This window comes from Culex pipiens, chromosome 2 (genome assembly GCF_016801865.2).
Source record: "Culex pipiens pallens isolate TS chromosome 2, TS_CPP_V2, whole genome shotgun sequence".
In the NCBI taxonomy this organism is placed as follows: domain Eukaryota; kingdom Metazoa; phylum Arthropoda; class Insecta; order Diptera; family Culicidae; genus Culex; species Culex pipiens.
In genome coordinates this window covers 94,132,627-94,151,641 of record NC_068938.1, presented here as the reverse complement: position 1 = coordinate 94,151,641, position 19,015 = coordinate 94,132,627, and the positions used below count along the sequence as shown (strand labels likewise).

The following is a 19,015-nucleotide window of genomic DNA, read 5'->3' as shown; positions in this document are numbered from 1 at the left end:
TTCCGTGAACATTAGCTATATAGATAGATTAATTTGAAGGCTGTCATCAGAACAATTCAAACCACTGTAGTGTTTTTTTTTTGAGTACATGAGTTACTTGCTTAAATATTTTCTAGCGTGTCCAAAACTTTGATACACAATTTCACATTTCTATCTGGTGCCCAATCCACTTTGCATGCAAAAAGGCTCTCACAATTGTTTATGACTAGCGCAATACTTGTTCGTTAATTCACCGGTCCGTGTATGAGTTGTGGTTGTGAGATTAATGCTGCAATTGTCTGTGTGTGTGCTTTCACCAATAGTGACAAATTTACACTGCAAACATCAGAGCTGCAAGACTTTAGTAACTCGTTTCAGTTGTGAATGTCCTTTCTTAGATCACGACAAGAGTAAATTTATTTACTTAAAACTACAAAGTTCAGCCATGATTTTTTTTTGTTTGGTTTAAATTTAGTCAACTTCTGTTCACACCGCATCAAAATCTTGATCAAAACTATTCACAAACGTTAGTTCGTTCTTGTGTCGTTTGTATCCTTTCTTGTATTGCACGCTCTACGGCCCACTGGTTTTTGCTGCGGAAGCGATAAGCTATCTTCGCACATATATAATTGTAAACTAAAAGTATCGTGTTCGTCCACCATAGCTTTCAAACATTAGAAAGAAGAAACGTTTTGTTGTTCGCTTGCGAAAAATGTACAGTTCTTTTTGTCTATAGATTTTTAAGTGTTTAGCGTTTAGCTGAGTAGGTTAATTCTTAGACATCAATTCGTAGAATGTTCTAATTTCTTCTTCGTTTCAGTTTTTTTTTTATGATACAGTTTTTTCCACTGTCAAACAGATGTGAAATTATTTTTTTTTATGGCCAAGCAAAAAGTAATACTTCATTAGTTGCAGTTTGAATTAGATCTGATTGAATCGTTCGTTTTCGATAGTTTTCGATTAAAAAAAATCCATAATAAGTTCTAAAATTCACATCTATTTGACTGTAGTCTTTCGCTATTACATTCAGTTGACAAAAAGTAGAACTGACGAAAGTGGTTCGTTCTATAGTTACTAAATATGGCACTCGGTTTTGCTGGGACCGATTTTCACGTTTCTTCTCAAAATAGAGTATCAATTTCAAACAAATGTGCGCATCGGGTGAATAAAAAGCCTCGAGGAATGTACCACGTAATTTTACGGGACTTCAATCGTAGAGGCATCACAGAAAATGAAGCCTAATATTTTGAGATTTAACATAAGTTAGAAGAACGTGGGAGTATGTTGTATGACTAGTTTGATTCACAGTCTAAGCATAACGGAGTATTTTGGTTTGACGATTTTATTACAAAATTAACAGCTTTTCGTATCGGAATGTTCAGATCCAGGGTTTCTGCATCTCGCTCTTACAATCTACCTTACAGACCAACAGTTTCTTTCACTATCAGCATACGCTCTTAACCACTAAGTTTTACACATTCTTTACGTTCGTATCTTTCCTAGAAAACATATCTTACCTAAGTCTAAGCAAATTTTGAATTTAGTCGAATTTTGCCGATTGTAGTTTACGGTTTGTGCTCTGCTGGAGATCGATTTGCGTTGCCCCCAACGTCAAAGTTTGACCTCGTGACGTCAGTGGCAATCGACTCCATTAATTTTGAAACATAAAAATAACGTTCCGAAAAAATTGCATCCAAAGTAGCCTAAATGTCATCACACCTAAAAATATTTCGCTATCTCTCCTGAACAAACATTCCATGAATCACTCTTCTTCTCTTTCTGTCAATCATACCTCAGCACGTCACACTCGTTTGTCACCATCTCCGTAGTCATGCTCGTTGACAATTAGTGAAAAGCTGCACAAGCAACCTATAGCAAACAAACAAGTTCGAAATCAAACGCCAATCATTCTCGCGATATCTTCGTCCTTTCAAACGGGGTGTCATCCCACCTTAAGCCTTGCGGGTTGCCTACATTTATGTACACACTCAGCTGTCATATAAAACTCAATAGCGTCGCGTGAAACACTCTAACTCTAGCCCTTTCCTCTGTTTGCATCATACCAAACTGCCCCTACACACATACGACTAATATACACGCGCGTAACCCCATCCTTTGCGACTACACATTAGATCCTATCGGGTTTTGTTTGGTGACTAGACTATATGCCCTCACCCTGCTGACTGCAGTGTGAGTGCGTGTTTGTGTGGGCAAGACTCTTGCCCACGGAATGACTAGAATTTCACTCGTAGCTTAGGCCACTACAGCGTCTTGACGGAGGGTCCTTGCCCCAAGCGCGACGCTGGATTGGCGCTAGTGAAAATTGTGAAAATTGTTGTTTACAGCGCTTGGAGGCATCTTCGATTGATTTTTATTTAGCAACCCACTTTGAACACCGCGGTGGAGATGACCTTATCTCAGTTAGCGAAAATCTCGATCATTACAGCGGAATTTTCTGCTTAACTGGCAATAGAATAAACAGTTCTGTTTAACTAAGAGCTAGCGAAAAAAAAAACACTTATCCAATGCAAAAAACCACTGGTCTAGTTTTCCGTTCCAGGGAAAACAAATTTGTGATTCCAGATAAATTTTCTTCAAGCTGAGCTATAGCAAGTTTTTCGCTGGTTTCAGTGAACCTTATCCTGTTTTGGCCATGGACCTGCTTCCGTGCACCCTGATTGGTCAAAATGGGCTGATTTTTGCTTTTTTACACAGCTCCGAAAACAGCTTTAGAATATGATTTCTCAGTGAGATTACCTTATTTTATGCATTATGTCGGCATCTTACGAAACGTCAACGCACCAGTTTTTTTTTTGACCCAATAGATTGTGATTAGTGAAATGTCACGAGTTTCCGATGCCTTGACAACGTTTCATAGTGGTCTACTTTTCAGCATTGTTGTTTTGCGCTTCATGACGTTGTGAAAAGTTGAAGTTCTTACAACTCCGGTGAGTTGCACAATGAAGCTTTCAGTACTTTTTTTTTGCGATATTTAATCAAGCCATTTTGTCACTTCAGAATAGTTCAGAATGGCAGGAAAAGTATGTTGTTCCACAACAAAGAAGTCATACATTTATCCAATTAGTTGTTAAGTTTTAATAAAAGTGTTGAAAAGTTGTACTATACAGCTCTGAATGGGATGCTGAAATAATAGTTTTTCAACAAGGTGCAAAAAGAAGATTTTTTCAGCAATAGGCCTCAGTAACCTGTTAATTCTGAAATAGTTTGTTCTGTTATATATTTTTTCTAACCTCCGTCAAGTCAAGTTGTTTTTTTCCAAGATTTGAAGAAGGAGTTTCTGTCCTGTCTATGGAAATTCCGGAAAATCGAAGGCGCTGTAGAATCACGTTCAAGCCACGGACAAAAAATGTTGGCTCGCTCGAAAAAGTCTAAAAAACTCACTGAGCAAAAGATTTTTAACTTTTTGAAGGAAGCCGACGACTCCATTAATTTTGGTACAAAGGTAAATTTAATGAGTGTGAGTTTTTAAGTAAATAAGTTTAGAAAAACATTGAACCACACGCATTCAAAACAGTGCTGTAAGGAAACATTTTTCAACAATCAAAACAATCCTGAATTCAACACGGGTTTATTGGTATGGAGGCCGTTTCGTTTCTCTCAAATGACAGGAAAAGTTAAAAGTTTCACAACGGAATTGCAAAAAAGAACTTTTTGCAATTCCACTGTGAAACCGTCAACTTTTCCTGTCCTTCTCGAGAAACGAAACGGCCTACTTTTCCCTATCAAAAATAACAGAATGGAAAATTAATACCTTTCAATAATAGTGCTGAAAAGTTCTACTTTTCAGCACTAAAACGGGTGCTGAAAAGTTGAACTTTTCAACACTTGTATCGAAAAGTAAAATTTTTCAATATTTTTTTGTTTTGAACGATGAATTTACTAAACACATGAATGTGTTGCCGGGACCGTGGTGTAGGGGTAAGCGTGATTGCCTCTCACCCAGTCGGCCTGGGTTCGATCCCAGAAGGTCCCGGTGGCAAATTTTGAGACGAGATTTGTCTGATCACGCCTTCCGTCGGATGGGGAAGTAAATGTTGGTCCCGGTCTAACCTAGAGGTGTTAGGTCGTTAGCTCAGTCCAGGAGTAGGAGTCGTCTCCCTGGGTCCTGCCTCGGTGGATTCGCTGGTAGGCAGGTGGACTCACAATCCAAAGGTCGTCAGTTAGAATCCCGGGGTGGATGGAAGCTAAGGTGTAAAAAGAGGTTTGCAATTGCCTCAACAATCAAACCTTCGGACACCTTGTTTCGAGTAGGAATCTCGCAATCGAGAACGCCAAGGCAAAGCTGTAGAGCGAATAATTTGATTTGATTTTTTTGATGAATGTTTGACATAAAATTCCACTAAAGAAGCGTTTTTCAGAATTGCAAAAAATGTTGTAAGTAACTCGTTGCAAAACTTGATTTTTTCAGCACTCGTCGTATTTATTCAACTCGGTAAACCTCGTTGGACAAATGTACAACTCGTGCTAAAAAAATCTTCTTTTTGCAACTTGTTGCATAAACTACTATTTCGAAACAAGTGCTGAAAAGTTCAACTTTTCAGCACCCATTTGAGTGCTGAAAAGTAGAACTTTTCAGCATTTATTTTGAAAAGTGTTGCTATTTGATTCTGTTATTTTTGGTACAGAAAAGTAGGCTATTTCGTCGTTCAAGAATGACAGGAAAAGTAAGTAGTTTCACGACGGAATTGCAAAATAGTAGTTTATGCAACAAGTTGCAAAAAGAAGATTTTTTCAGCTCGAGTCGTACATTTATCCAACGAGGTTCACCGAGTTGGATAACACGATGAGTGCTGAAAAAATCGAGGAAATTAGAACTTTTCAGCATTTATTTTGACTATTTCAATCTGTCAAATGATCAGCCGCCATTTTATTCAGAAATAAGAATTTCTGGCTCAGCTTCTGCTCTTCCAAATCACTAGTGAGTTCTTTGAACAACAAAATGAGTTGTATTAGATTCATGGTCGAATCGAATCGACAGTGAGTAATGAGCATTCAATTGCCTTCATCGCTCTTCATCGTAATTTTGATATTTTGTTATCTCTCGCGATCAAAGTTCAGGTGCCTCGAAGTTTTGTTTATGTCATGTTGGAAAGTTTAACAACATGTTTAGATTTAAATTCTCGATCGAAATCAAAATCAATCCGCAATCCACCAGCTCTGTAAACAACAAATTTCTGACTTTTAAATATTTTTTTTTTTTTATTTCTTCTTATGAGATACGTTTTGGAAAAAGCTTTAAAACAATATTGTCATTTATAAATAAATAAATACATCTACAGGTTGTTAGTGGAAAATCCAATTGAGGTAACAAATAAATAATTAAAAAGTATAATTAATAAATACTATCCAACTATTCCGGGCCCTGCAATCGCGCAAAACCCTCAGTACGGTCGCTCAGAAATTGAGTATCAACAGAAAGAAGAACTCCACCACGCCCGTGGTGTGGCAACTAAGAATTGGACTACCAAAATAACAAACAATCGCTCTACACCCACGACACCGGGTTGTTGCAAACCCACTGATAGTCGTACGACCCCCGAACTTCGGCCATGTCCTAGAACAGATAGTAATCGATCAGCTGTTGCTCCAGGGGCGTCACCGGCGTGGTACAATCGGACAGGGCCTCCGCCAGGTAGTTGGTGATACAGTACGGAAGGTTCAACCGGTCCAGCTTCTCGCGCGTCTTGATGTGCTTGATGATTACGGCCCGGCAGCGGTCCTGCAGGTTGACAAAGTCCCGCCGTGACTCCGTCAGCACCATCTCGGTTTTGGCCGCCGTCGAGCAAACCACCGGATACAGCGGTTCCCGAATCTACAAAACCAAAACACGACGTTAAATCCCGCTCCCAACAACCCACAAACCCCCCGCCCCCGCTCACCTCGTTCAACCCCCGGAACGCGATCCCGAGGCAGACGTCGTCCTTGTAGTACGTCAGCGTGCCGGCGACGCCGTCAAACAGGATGCCAATCCGGGTCGCCTGGTTCTCCTTGAAGCGCTTGGTGTAGTTCCGGGCGATGCCGCCGTGCCACAGCAGCCCCTTGTGCGACAGGCCCCAGCCGTTCTTGTCCTCGCCGAGCAGGTTCGTGAAGGCGTTCACGTGCAGCCGGGCCTTCTTGGTGCCGATGCCGAACATCATGCTGTGCAGAGAGGGAGAAAGAAACAAATTCGTGGTTCGTGAGTGGGTCCCATTAGCGGGTGGGCCAATCAAGTGCGGCCTTGGCTGGATGTGTGCTAAAATTGGAATCGCACCAACCCCAACGGTTATTAGCTGTTGTGCAATGGAAAATCGATCAACTCCTTGTTCCTCTTTCTTGACGCAGTTTTATTATGAAGACGTCAGATTGATGTAATCTTGAACGTAGTGCATTGATCAAAGACGCAAAAGGGAATGTATAAAATAGGGTTAGGCAAAGTATGGCCGTCTGGTCAAATGAGGCTTGCCAGCTGATATTTTTTAAATTGGTTGACTTGCAAATTGGCATGACATGCCAATTGAGAAGTAGTTTTTTGAAACAAGTTGCAAAAAGAAGTTTGATAAATCGACCGTTGTGTACTATCTTGTGACAACGACCATTTAATACTTTTCGAGAAAATCGATTTTTAAAGTTTGTTGGTAAATAATTTCAAAACTATGAATGATAGAGCCAAACTTTTTGAAGCAATCGGTTCGTATACTATCGCTTAACAAACGCTCCAAGTTTCAACTAATTTGGTTACACCAGTTAAAAGATACAGTAAATAATGTAAACAAAAATCTGAAAAGCACGTGTCACAAGTGTGTTTTGAAAGTAAAATTGTACTACGTGTCACAAGTGTGCACAGAATTCCCATACAAACTAAAATAAGCTCAAATCAATGGTTTAATCGACTTAATTAGTATATTTTTACAAACAAAAGGTTACATTGCCTTTAGAAAGTATGTGTACACATAAATTTGTGAAAAACAAGAAAAATTTTCCACATTTTCCAACAACATGTATGACGTGTCACAAGTGTGCACAATCATTTTGATGATAAATTGGTCTATGTCACAAGTGTGTATTGCGATATCCGGGAAACGGAAGCGAGTTTCCAAAATCGGGTTAAAGCATCTTGTAGTGTTTGTTAAGTATAGCAAAACGTCAGCATTAACTCATTTTCGACCAAAATGGTCTATGTCACAAGATAGCACACAGCTGATGAAATACGACAAGTGCTAAAAAAAACAAAGTTTTGCAACGAGTTGAATATTTAAACAGTTTTTATTTATTATTTGCAACACAACAAAACATATTTTTATTAAACTTCCCCTAGAAAAATAGTTTTCGTTTTGTGATCAAATTCCGGTTTAGTTTTCATAAGCTTCTATCAGTTGTTCCGATCTCCAGTAGTAATTTGTGTTTTACTCTGGAGAAAACCAAATTTTCGTTAGGTTTCTAGTTTTGATCATTTATACGAACTGAAGCATTCGTGAACTCGTGATCTAGTCAAAAACCGATTGATAAAACCCAAGGTGGCCACTCACATCACATGTTCGAATTCCCGACTCAAGCATAAATAAACGACAAAGGATGGTGTAATATCGTCAAAAACTATCTCTAATAAAATCAATATCCACCATAGAACAATAATTTCTAAATAGATTCAAAAAATATCTAACTTTTTGCTCTTTTTGCAAAACAAGAAGGCTAACAAAACACATGTTTGAAAAGGTTTTTTGGATCTAATCTAATCTAATCTAACTCTATCGCAGTCAGTCTTTCGAGGGCATCCTGGAAAATGCCTTAGGTTGATTAACCCGTAGCATCCTCTTGTCATTATTAACATTTGCAGTGCCCCAATGCATTAGATTGCTTTGAAACATCATAAAAGTTAAAGCGGCCAGGCCTACTGCGTAAAGTTAACCACAAAGATGATTCGTTGTAGTGGATTGAGTTTGAGCACGAATGTTCAAACAGTAATACGTTCTTGAATCTACAGGGGAGGAAGAAACGTTTGGATCCCCCGTTAACGTTCCTGTTTGTAAGAGCAATAAATCGTTGGGAGCACCTCCGGGACCTTCTGGGATGGGACATAGTATTTCAACAAATGCCCTGGACACTATTTGCCGTGGTTATAGCGCCACAACTCGCTCTTGAAAAGGTAATTTTTTTCAAGGGAAAATTTACAAACCCACCCAAAATATAAAAATTTCGAGGCCAATTAATTTTTTTTATGCCTATAATTTTTTCCCTCGCATTTGCCTAGAAAAGGGGTGGCAAAACTTGAAAAAAAGAAAAAAAAAAGAGAGAGGAGGCGAATCACGCAAGAGAAAATCGCTTCCAAACTTCTTGAACAAAATCAATCTGTTGAAGATTTTTTGTGAATTTCCTTGTTAGTACCACTTAAACCTACTTGTTTACACACATTGCCCATCTACAATAAGTGACAGGTCATTTTTCGACGTGTGACGTTATACCTGCAAGTAGAGAAATAGATGATCCACCGAGTAATTAAGATGATGATTTTTAGAGTTTCTTTATACCGATATAGTTCTTCCACAGAGTTACTCTGTGGTTCTTCCATCGCTGCATTCTTATCAATTTTTCTTTTTGGATTTGTGGATCAAAATTAAAATCAAATTATTCGCTCTACGGCATTGCCTTGGCGTTCTCTATTGCGAGATTCCTACTCGAAACTATGTGTCCGAAGCTTGATTGATTGTTGAGGCAATTGCAAACCTCTTTTTACACCTAAGCAGCTTCCATCCACCCTGGGATTCGAACTGACGACCTTTGGATTGTGAGTCCAACTGCCTACCAGCGACTCCACCGAAGCAGGACCGAGGGAGACGACTCCTACACCTGGCTTGAGCTAACGACCTAACTCTCTAGGTTAGACCGGGGCCAACATTTATTTCTCCGTCCGACGGAAGGCGTAGTCAGAAATATATCTTGAATCGAAAAATGCCACCGGGACCGTCTGCGATCGAACCCAAGCCGACTGGGTGAGAGGTAACCACGCTTACCCCTACACCACGGTCCCGGCAGATTTGTGGATCAAAATGTTTACATTTCCTCCAATCTGAAAGTTTTAATTTTGATATTTTATTTAGGCCGTTGGAAATATTTTTCAAAGTTTATCAGGGGCCAAAAATATATTTTTTTGCAAATAACTTGAAAATTTCAGTGGAAATAAAAGTCTAATCAACTGAAAACAATCTATTCTGCATTGATAATCATATTTAGCATGTTTGGGCTCGTTTAAAAATATTTTGAACTTTTATGGAATTCCAACGTACATCACGCAAAAAAATGTTTCTCGCAAAAATAAAATTTTCGTCAATACTTAGGAATTTTGGAAACTAATAATTGCAAAACAACTGGACAGACGTATAATGTATTTTAAAATGTTGAAACCGTGACCAGTAATTTCAATTTTTTTTAACTTTTTTTTATGTTTTAACCCCCCTCGACTCTGACATAAACTTCAAAAAATATTTGCAACGGATTTAAAAAAATCAACGTAGAGTTACGAGTTGTCAAGAATTCGTTTTTTTATGCTACCAATCTTCGAAAATTTATGACATTTGATTTAACGGTGCGCATCAACAAGAGCTTTTTGCATTAAGATTTTTGATACACACATTTGAGTGAATATCTTCAAACTACAGGTACTTTACAAAATATTGTATAATTCTTCAACAACTAGATAAAATATTTTCCAAAAAGTTATGGATTTTGGCATATATCCGACTTTTTCGATTTTCCTACATGAGTGGCTACTAGGGTGACAAGAATAATGAGAAATTTTGGAAAATTCTAGGTGAAAACCACCTGGCTCGATTCCTTCGGCAAAATCTGGAACAACATTTGAAAAGGGTACATTTTTCGTAGCTTGGACTGTTTTGCAAAATCGTAGACAATAGGTAACTATTTTAAAGAAACTTAAATTGCAAAATGGTACACAGCAAAAAATCCGATGGTAAAATAGTATGCAAAAGCGTGCACATCGCCTTCGTGAGAAAAAGCATGTAATATTGTATGAGAAAACGTGTACACAAAAAGCATGTACCGAAGAAAAAAAAATATCAGGTCTGCTCAACCCAAAAATAGGTTCCCCATACATAGTATGCAGTAAACCCAGTATACAGTACCATTTTCACAGCGGCGAGATAGCCGAAAGGGTTGGGGCGTGGATTTGGTAATCTGAATATGACTTTCGCTGGATTGATGTTTTTCTTCGGTACATGCTTTTTGTGTACACGTTTTTTCATACAATATTACATGCTTTTGCTCACAAAGGTGATGTGCAGTGCATGCATTAGCATGCGATTTTACACAGTTTTTTTTTGCTATGTATCCAATGTTTCTAAGTTGTAAGAATCTGTGCTAATTTTTAGCCAAATTAGTTAAGGTTTTGGGGTCGGAGGTTTTTCGATTTTGGCCCGGAAGGTGGTGTTGATTGTGTGGAAATTTGGGCAAGAGTGTGATTCTTATAAATTTGACTTGTTTTAAAACTAGCTTATTTATGCAAAAATCAGATTCTGTGATCCTAAGATTAGGTTTGGTAAAATGTTTTTGACTCAATGTTCATTTTTTTAGGGTCAACTAAAGGTTTAGAAACAATAGGAATCAATTACATATTTAAAGATTAATATTATAATTTTTAGTTTTGTTTAAGGTTTTGAAATTGCTTTTTTTCTGGTTTATTCCAATAATTGAAATAATTGTAAAACAGTAGTGTTACCGAACTGTATCAGCATGAGTTCGCTTTGAGTTAATAAACTGTTATCCTTCATTTCTAGCAAAACAATGTAATTTGGTAAATGTGGCCAATTTGTAAACAAGTAGTTTGTCTTTTTAACGTTCAATTTGACATGAGCAGGATAGACTTTTTGTTTTCAAATCCACATTGGCCCATTTACAATGTTTTGTTCGATTTGAGAGTTTCACACGTGAATTTTCAAATGGTGTATCGACTGATAACTTTTAATATTTTATGTGATTTTTTTTTAAAAAATTGCCAGTACAAAAACTCATTTTCCAATTTCATGACGATGTGGTTAAAGCATTGACCCGTAGAAGAAATGATTTCAAAACCCAATAATTTAAAGTTTTTCAAATAATTCACCAGACTCTTTCTATTGGCCAAAAGCTTTGCCCCGAGTCATAAACAAAAAGCGTTGAATTTTTCCACATCACTTTGCACTGAACTTCGAAGAAAGCCTTCCCGGCCACATTGCCACCGGGGCTTGGTAACAGCGGGTGGACCTTTCCAGGACAGTTACATTAATCTCGCGGTAAAAGTATTGCTGGTGCAAGCACTTTTCTTCTGATTTATGGCAACACTTGGGGAAAAGTCGCGCGACGGCTGCATAAATAATGCCTCTTCTGGATGGAAACTGGACAGGGCAGAAAAGAAAATGCTTTTGTAGGAACAAAGATTGGAAGAAATGCAGAACTAGACATTTTATGTCCAGTCTAGAGTTTCAAATTCCTCTACTTTAACGATATTTTAGTTTTTTAACGCTACTTAAATTTAATTTTGTTTTGTAACTTTTCCAACAATTTGTGAAAATTCAATGAATTTTGCTTTCCTGGCACAAAATGTAGCAATGTGACATTGTTCACTGTGTAGTCGTTCTTTCAAGCACTCGAAAGGCGGACGTTTGCCCTCCATTTTTAAAGAGCGAATCCGTACATTTTTGCTGCAGGGAAAGCCTTCCTTTGACGCGGAAACACTGCTGTGTGCACTGACTGAAGCATCCTTATCCTCATTTTTGTTTTTCCACAACTCTTCCCCCCTTCGAGAACCTTGGCCCGGTGGTGCAGAGAGAGGGTTCTCATCTTACCAACACCCAAAGACAAAAGGATTTTTTTCCCTCTGAGTGTCAATTTTGATCCCGCAGCCAGGACGTCCCTTTTCACCACTTTCAATTTAAACATTGCAGGAAGGAACCTAATTTTGCTACAGTTCAGTCTAGTTTGTGTTTTCAAAAAAGATGTTTGAACTTGTTACTTGTTTTTCTTATAAATTTAGTTTTTAGTTTCCAAGTATTATTTTTCATATTTTCTACATCCTATGCTTTGTTTTTAAATTTTACTGATACACAACTTCCATTAATGCATTTTGGCCCAAATTAAACAAGCCAATCTCATTTGTTTCGCATTTTGCTCTGCTATGTTCAATCTCCGACAAAGGAGCTGATGCAAGACTAAAACAAAATAATGAGCCTAAAAGGACGACGACGGCGGCAAGCCTGTATGCGCGTTGGCGCGATGAAACATTAGGGTGTAATATGGTTGTATGGAAAAAAATAAAGTTGTCCAAATTTAGTGAGCACAGCAATTTTTTAGTTCCTTCTGGGGTCCTAAACAACTCCCCAAAGTTTGGGACCGATTGGTTTAGTCCTCACTTTGCGCAAAGCGAATACATTTTCCATATAAATTTGTATGGGAAAAACAATTTTTTTGGATTTTGATATTTATCAAATCCACGTTTCATGTTGTATCAAAACCGGATTCATATTCGGATGCTCTGGAATGTCCTCTACAACTTTCGCGAAGAGAGTATGGTGCTAGCTTGCCCCTAAAAAAAGATACAACGTTTTCAAAACTCGTCTAAAACGTGTTTTTTGCTCGAAAATCACGTTTTAGACGAGATTTGAGGACGCTATATCTTCTTTCAGGAGCAAGTTAGCACCATACTCTCTTCGGCAAAGTTGTAGAGGACATTCCATAGCATCCGAATATGAGCCCGGTTTTGATATAGCATGAAACGTGGATTTGATAAATATCAAAATCCAAAAAAATGATTTTCCCCATACAAATTTATATGGAAAATTGAATCGCTTTGCGCAAAGTGAGGACTAAACCAACCGGTCCCAAACTTTGAGGAGTTGTTTAGGACCCCAAAAGGAAGTGAAAAAGTGCTGTGCTGGAAAATCACCTCTCGTGTCACCCTCTCGAAACGCAATCGAGAAAAATGGGTCCGCAACGGAAACCAATTAAAATTGATTGTAGCGAGCGTTTTTTCGGGGGGTTGCTTGTGCGCGATATAGGGAAACAAAGTGTATTTCCATCGGGTACTTAATGTTGGCATATCCGTACTTTGACGTTTAATTACAGTCTCTAAAAAGCGGTTTCATTTTAAATTCAGTAATGATGGTAGTTAATCAAATCTTTGTTTCAAATAAGTTGTGTAAAAATAAGAAATCGTCGAATTGGATGGATATTGGACCGAAGCCTTAACCTGACAAACAAAGAGCAATTATTCTTCTATTTGAAAAAAGTTATTTGGCATTTATAATGAATACAATTAATTAGTTCCCTTGAGCTTTTTAAAAGATATTTTAATAACGAACCATTCACTTTAACGACCCCACTGCCTATGTTCGCATAAATGTCCCATATGCAAAAACAGCAAGTTGAGAAAAACGCATTTCAAATTTGTCTCACACATAAGGATACATGTAAAGTTTTCACGAAAAAAACCGAGTCAAGTGTATTTACAGGGTTGTTACGGACGGCGCGGATCGCGTGGATGGCGCGTTTCGCGCGGATAGCGCGGATCTGGCGCGGATTTGCTGGCTAATTTTGCTCAGGCGCGGATTTCGCGCGGATAAATAAATTAATTGAGAGAGATAGAATTACTTTCAAGCTATTAAGGAAAATATTATCAGGAATTACGATAATTTGTTTTGTTTCCTTTGAGTGCAAGAATTTCATAATTTTTATTAATTGAATTTTCTTCTGAAAATGTTTGTTTGTATTTTCTTAGTACGAAACGTCGAAAAATGAAGATCAAGATTATGTAGAAATTATTTTTTATATGTTTCTTGTCATTTCTTATTATCTCCGGCTCTGAATATTTAATTTCTTGTGAGTTTTGAGTAATGATTTATTTTTAATTTTAAACTGGATTTATTCTATTTTTAATTTTGTAAATCAAATATTAAAAACTTTTCCCGAAGATATAGACATTAGCATGTGTAACAAAAACTATTATTGGGGCTTGTTCTGGTGAGCGCCAAATATGAGCTTGATTAGACGTAACAGAAGCTGGCCTCCACTTTCGAATTTTGGAATGGAATTTAATCGGCAGAAATATTTTTTCTAAATTTAAACATTCTTGGCGAAAATAAAAAGATCAGAACATTCCAAATTCAAGGCTTCAGAAATTCGAAAATTCGAAAAAAATTGTTTTGATAGTTTTATTATAACAAAAAAAATCAAAATACATATTAATTTTTTTTCGAAATTTCTAAAATCGTAATTTAAAAAATCTGAAATTTCGAAATTTAAAATTTAAGCAATCTGATTAAATTCAAAATTTAAGCAAAATACCAAAAATTAAAAAGTCAAAATTTAAAAACTAAAAAATATCAAATTCAAAATAATATAGAAAAAAAAATCTCAAATCTAAAATAATTTTAGTATTCTTATGCTTATAAATTCTAAAATTCTTAAATTACAAAATCCTAAATTCTTAAATTCTTAAATGTTTTTGTTTTTAAATTCTTAGTTCTTAAATTCTTGAATTCCACAATTTTTGAAGTCCTGTTTCATGTAAGAGATTTTGAAATTTTGAGAAGACATTATTTTAAATATCGGAAATTAAATTTTTTTCGGAGTGAAATTTTAGCGAGGATTTTGGATTACAAACTGTTTAAAAATTCTTAGATTTTGATTTTATTTTGAGGTTATATTTTTGAAGTATTTTCTATTTTGAAGATTTTTTTTTTCATGACCCTTGCCTTGACCGTCTCTTGAGGATTTTTTTTTAAATGGATTTATTGCTTTCATTCTTTTGGTTTTGGAGCCTTCAAACATAAAACGAATTTTTTTTTAATCAAATACTTTCTGAATTAGTTTTTCTTCATTAAAAAAAATTAAATTTCTTTAATGTTGGTCGCGATATTTTTTTATATGGCGTGGATTTCGCGCGGTTTCGGATTTTAGGTCGGCGCGGATTTGGCGCGGATTTGTTTTCGACTCTTCCGTAACAACCCTGATTACCTGAAGATTTTTTTATTATAATGTGCCTAAAAATCTCGTTTAAAGTTGAACTTTACAGCACTTGTTTGGAAAAGTAATATTTTTCAAGGTATTTTTTATTTAAACGATTCATTGACTAAATCCATGGGCATTTGACTTATAATTCTGTTCAAAGGGTATTTTTCGGAATTGCAAAAAAAAATGTGGTATGGAACTAAGTGCAAAACTTGATTTTTTCATCACTCGTCGTATTTATCCAACTCGGTGAACCTCGTTGAATAAATGTTCGACTCATGCTGAAAAAATCTTTTTTTTTTGCAACTTGTTGCATAAACTACTATTACCTACATTCGTCCAATTGTTTTGCAATCATTAATATGGTACGGCTCTTGTGGTAAAATTTTCACTATTTTCAACCGAAAAACCCGATTTAATATCACCAGAGGTGAAATAGAGCCTTTCTTAAAAAAATGATGAAACTCCGACAAATATATTGGTGCAATTAATTTTTTAGAAACAAAATGATACACCCCAGTGAGAATTTGACCTAAAGCTTCGAATATTTTAAGGCTAAACCTCGAATTTTTTTTTAAATTTCAGAGGTACATTATGGGTCGCAAGGTATTGAAATTTAATTAAGAAAAACATATTGGATTGACATTATTAGAAAAATATAAAGGGTACTCAGTCTTTAATGTTAGTCTATGATTAACTTAAAAAAATATGTATAGCTATTGCACTTTGTCGATCTATTATGAGAAGCCAAAAAGAACACTTTCACGCGGTGCGTAAAACGCTCAAGCGTAAATGTGCTGGCGTTTATGCTTCGACTTGAAGACTTGTCGATCTTTCGAGGGAAAACGTGCCGGGACATCGAATTTGATATTCAGTAAATGATTGTGTATAAACCCAAAAATTTAATAGGAAAAATAGGGTAAAAGTAAGACGAAAAACACTAATATGGCTATATCTCTGGAAATACATTTTGGAAAAGCTTCAAATTTTGGGGCCTAGCAGTTTATGGCGCATGTTTTCGAATGGCTTTTTGTTTGAATCTGAATTCTTGTAATTTGATAGTGTTATCTGTAAAATAGTCCAAAAAATACCTCTAAAAATGGTTTTGACCACATTTATTGGTCGAAAATTGTGAATCGAAAAATAAAATGTTCGTCTCCGACCCCATGGCTACAAATCTAAAATATAAAAATTGTGGGTTTTACGAGCAGTTTTCCAATGATGGAAGACACAATTTTTTAAGAGCGGATACAGACATCGCTCAAGTATTTCACAAAAAGAGCTCTCAAAAATCAGACTTTGAGTTCCGGGTTTCGGGCTAAAATTCAATCGAAAGAGCGCATTTAAACCTTCAATTTAGTAATAGGATTTTTTTTTCTGGGACGACTCCTCGCCGCGCACGATTTTTTAAAGTTTTCTAAGAAAAGTGTTTTCCCAAAAGTAAACCTTAAACCTTTCTTTTGCAGTTGATTTTGGAAACCTGCAGCTCTTTCTAATCTAGTGAAAAAAAAAAAACGTTGATTCCAGCGAAACTGAACATAAACAGTGATTTTTTTTTTACAAAACCATTACCACTGGTTCGGTCATTTTAGACCTGTTTCTAATCAGCGAAAAAAATTAGCGATTCCTGGCAATTTTTCTGTAGGCTGAGAAAATAGCGCCCTTTCCACTAGTTTTAGCGAACATTGGAAAGGGACCATCCATAAATCACGTGGACACTTTAGGGGGTGGGGGGGGAGGAGTTTTTTTTTGCATGGACATTTGTCCACGAAGATTCCCAAAAAAGTGTCCACGTGGTTTATGGAGGGACCATCCACAAATCATGTGGACACTTTTTTAAAAATCTCAAACCCCTCGTGGACAATTGTCCATACAATTTTTTTTTGTATGGAGCGTGGGCAATCGCCATACAACCCCGAGAAATGCGATTTTTTTTTGAATAAAGAAAAATACAGTCCAGACTCGATTATCCGAAGGCTTTTTCAAAATTTCACTTCGGATAATCGAACCACGAAAAACGTTTTGTTTTTTCGTTGTTTTTGATTACTTAGATTAAGTATGACCCCTAAACTATTCTAAAATTATTTAGAATTTTTTATTCCAAGCTGGCGGCCAAAATAGCGGAGATGAAATATTGAAAAGACATTTTTTAATTCAATAGGCAGAATTTGACCAAAATGGGGTCGCAGAACTCGAATTTGATGTTCAAAGTAAGAAAATAAAAGATACGATTTTTTTCGTGATCGTGATTATCCGAAGTCTCATACAAACCTTCGAATAATCGAACTTCGGATAATCAAAACTTCGGATAATCGAATCTAAACTGTAAATGAATACTAATAATAATTAGAAATTTCATATTTTCTATGTCTGCTGGAAAGCATTACATTTTAAGCTGTCCTAACAGTCAACCACGCAAGCCACTGAAAACATCACAATACAACAAGTGTTGTTTTCCCCCCATCCCTAAAATATAGTTCCATGCTTCGTCATGTGCTGATAACAGCAAACGTACCGCACCCCGTCAAATAAACTCCCTTTTGCCTCCTCCTGCGGCACTCGTTGGCGTACGATATCGATTTTTTTCGCTTTTATTTGTGTTCTTGCACCATACACAAACCTGTTTCCCTGTTGAGGGGTTGCATTCGGTATAGTTCTTCATGTATTGTGTATCCCGAAAGAATTGTGCGGCCGGGGATCCCTTTCAAGATATATGCTGTCAACCATTGTTCGAATCTCTAGATAAATACTTCAAAATATGCCCAAAGCTGTGCCATCCATAATACCTTAATGTTTTCAATGTCTATTTGAAAAAGTCTGCTTTTTATATATAAAACATTACAAATATCAATAATTGTAAGTGCGTACTACAAAATTGCGTTCGACTGAAGTAAATCTATTTCGATGGGACGTCACTCATGCATATTAACGTAGAAATGCTATCAATAAAAGTAGTATGATTTTGATGACAGTTTGTGCAGCACTTCCTTGCGATGAGTGTGCCAATCGACTTATCAAGCAAATCTATCCTCGTATGTACAGTTCATCAACTGTATCACATTAGATTGATATAAACAAAAATGTTTACTAATACAACTCCTATCTTCTGTATGAAAGCATGTGATTCATCTTTTAGAAACGAAGATTCACTGCTTGAGCTTGAAAAAAAAAACCGGTTAACTTCATATGATCGGGTGGTATTGCACTCACCTCGTCCCAAACACCCGCTGCGACACGCTCAGCTCCCAGTAGTAGCGGCCGTTGTTGAGCACCCGCGTGCCTCGGATTCCGGCCGTACCCTTGCTCCAGTTGGGGTGGAAGTGCACCGTCCGGTTGTTGGCCCCGCTCAGCCACACCTCCTTCGAGCGGTCCCGCTTGCTCCAGCTCCACTTGTCCTCGCAGCCGTTCTGCAGCGGGCGCTCCCCCCGGAACGGCTGCTGGTTGTTGTTGTCCGAGGCCACCCCGACCATGGCCACCGCCGCCGCCTCCGCTTCTTCCACAACCGGTACTGCGATGGCGGGTTGTTGGTGCTGCGGAGGAGTTGGAATCGGTTCCTGCTGTTCGGAACTTGGTTGATGGTGATGGTGGTGGGAGGCACTTCTGGCGGCGGAAGCTCCGGCCGTGAGTGATCCGAAGAAGGCGCTGAGTACTCCATTGCTCCTGCTGGTGTTGTTGGTTGTGCTGGTAGAGGTGGCAAGGTGGCTTCCGGAACCGATGCTGTGGCTGGTGGGTTGTTTCGCGTTACGACCCTCCTGAATGGTCATTTTCTGCGAAGGCGACCACGGTGCGGGCTTGAAGATTACTGGATTGTTGGAGACTTGGAAGAATTTCGAGAAATGGACGCTAGGCCATAGTTTGAGAGATGTTCAGCCTGGACGAGTATTGTACGAGTAATTGAATAATCCTACTGGTGATGATGATGGTTCTGGATGGTTGTGTTGGTGTCGTCTACTGAGGCGATGAGTCTAGCTACGGTGAGTCACGTTTCGAGGTCGAGTCTGCTCATGGAAGGCTAGCAGGGGTTTGCGTTGGCCCTGCCTAG

At 37.6% G+C, this 19,015-nt stretch overlaps 1 protein-coding gene across 1 annotated transcript; it reads right to left on the bottom strand.

The window, feature by feature from the left end:
* Positions 1-337: 337 nt before the first annotated feature.
* Positions 338-18,737, bottom strand: LOC120415488 (SPRY domain-containing SOCS box protein 3). Its single transcript, XM_039577055.2, has 3 exons — positions 18,184-18,737; positions 5,880-6,138; positions 338-5,812 (listed from the first exon to the last, which is right to left on the bottom strand). Exons 1-3 carry the CDS (start codon positions 18,735-18,737, stop codon positions 5,555-5,557), a joined length of 1,071 nt encoding a protein of 356 aa, XP_039432989.1. The 3' UTR covers positions 338-5,554.
* Positions 18,738-19,015: the final 278 nt, after the last annotated feature.

Excerpts from the sequence above, each read along its gene's own strand:
- LOC120415488 (XM_039577055.2), bottom strand. The coding sequence starts at position 18,737 with ATGACCATTCAGGAGGGTCGTAACGCGAAACAACCCACCAGCCACAGC. Across the intron at positions 6,139-18,183 it reads CAGCGGGTGTTTGGGACGAG|CATGATGTTCGGCATCGGCA; the intron begins GTGAGTGCAATA and ends CTCTCTGCACAG. Across the intron at positions 5,813-5,879 it reads CGTTCCGGGGGTTGAACGAG|ATTCGGGAACCGCTGTATCC; the intron begins GTGAGCGGGGGC and ends TTGGTTTTGTAG.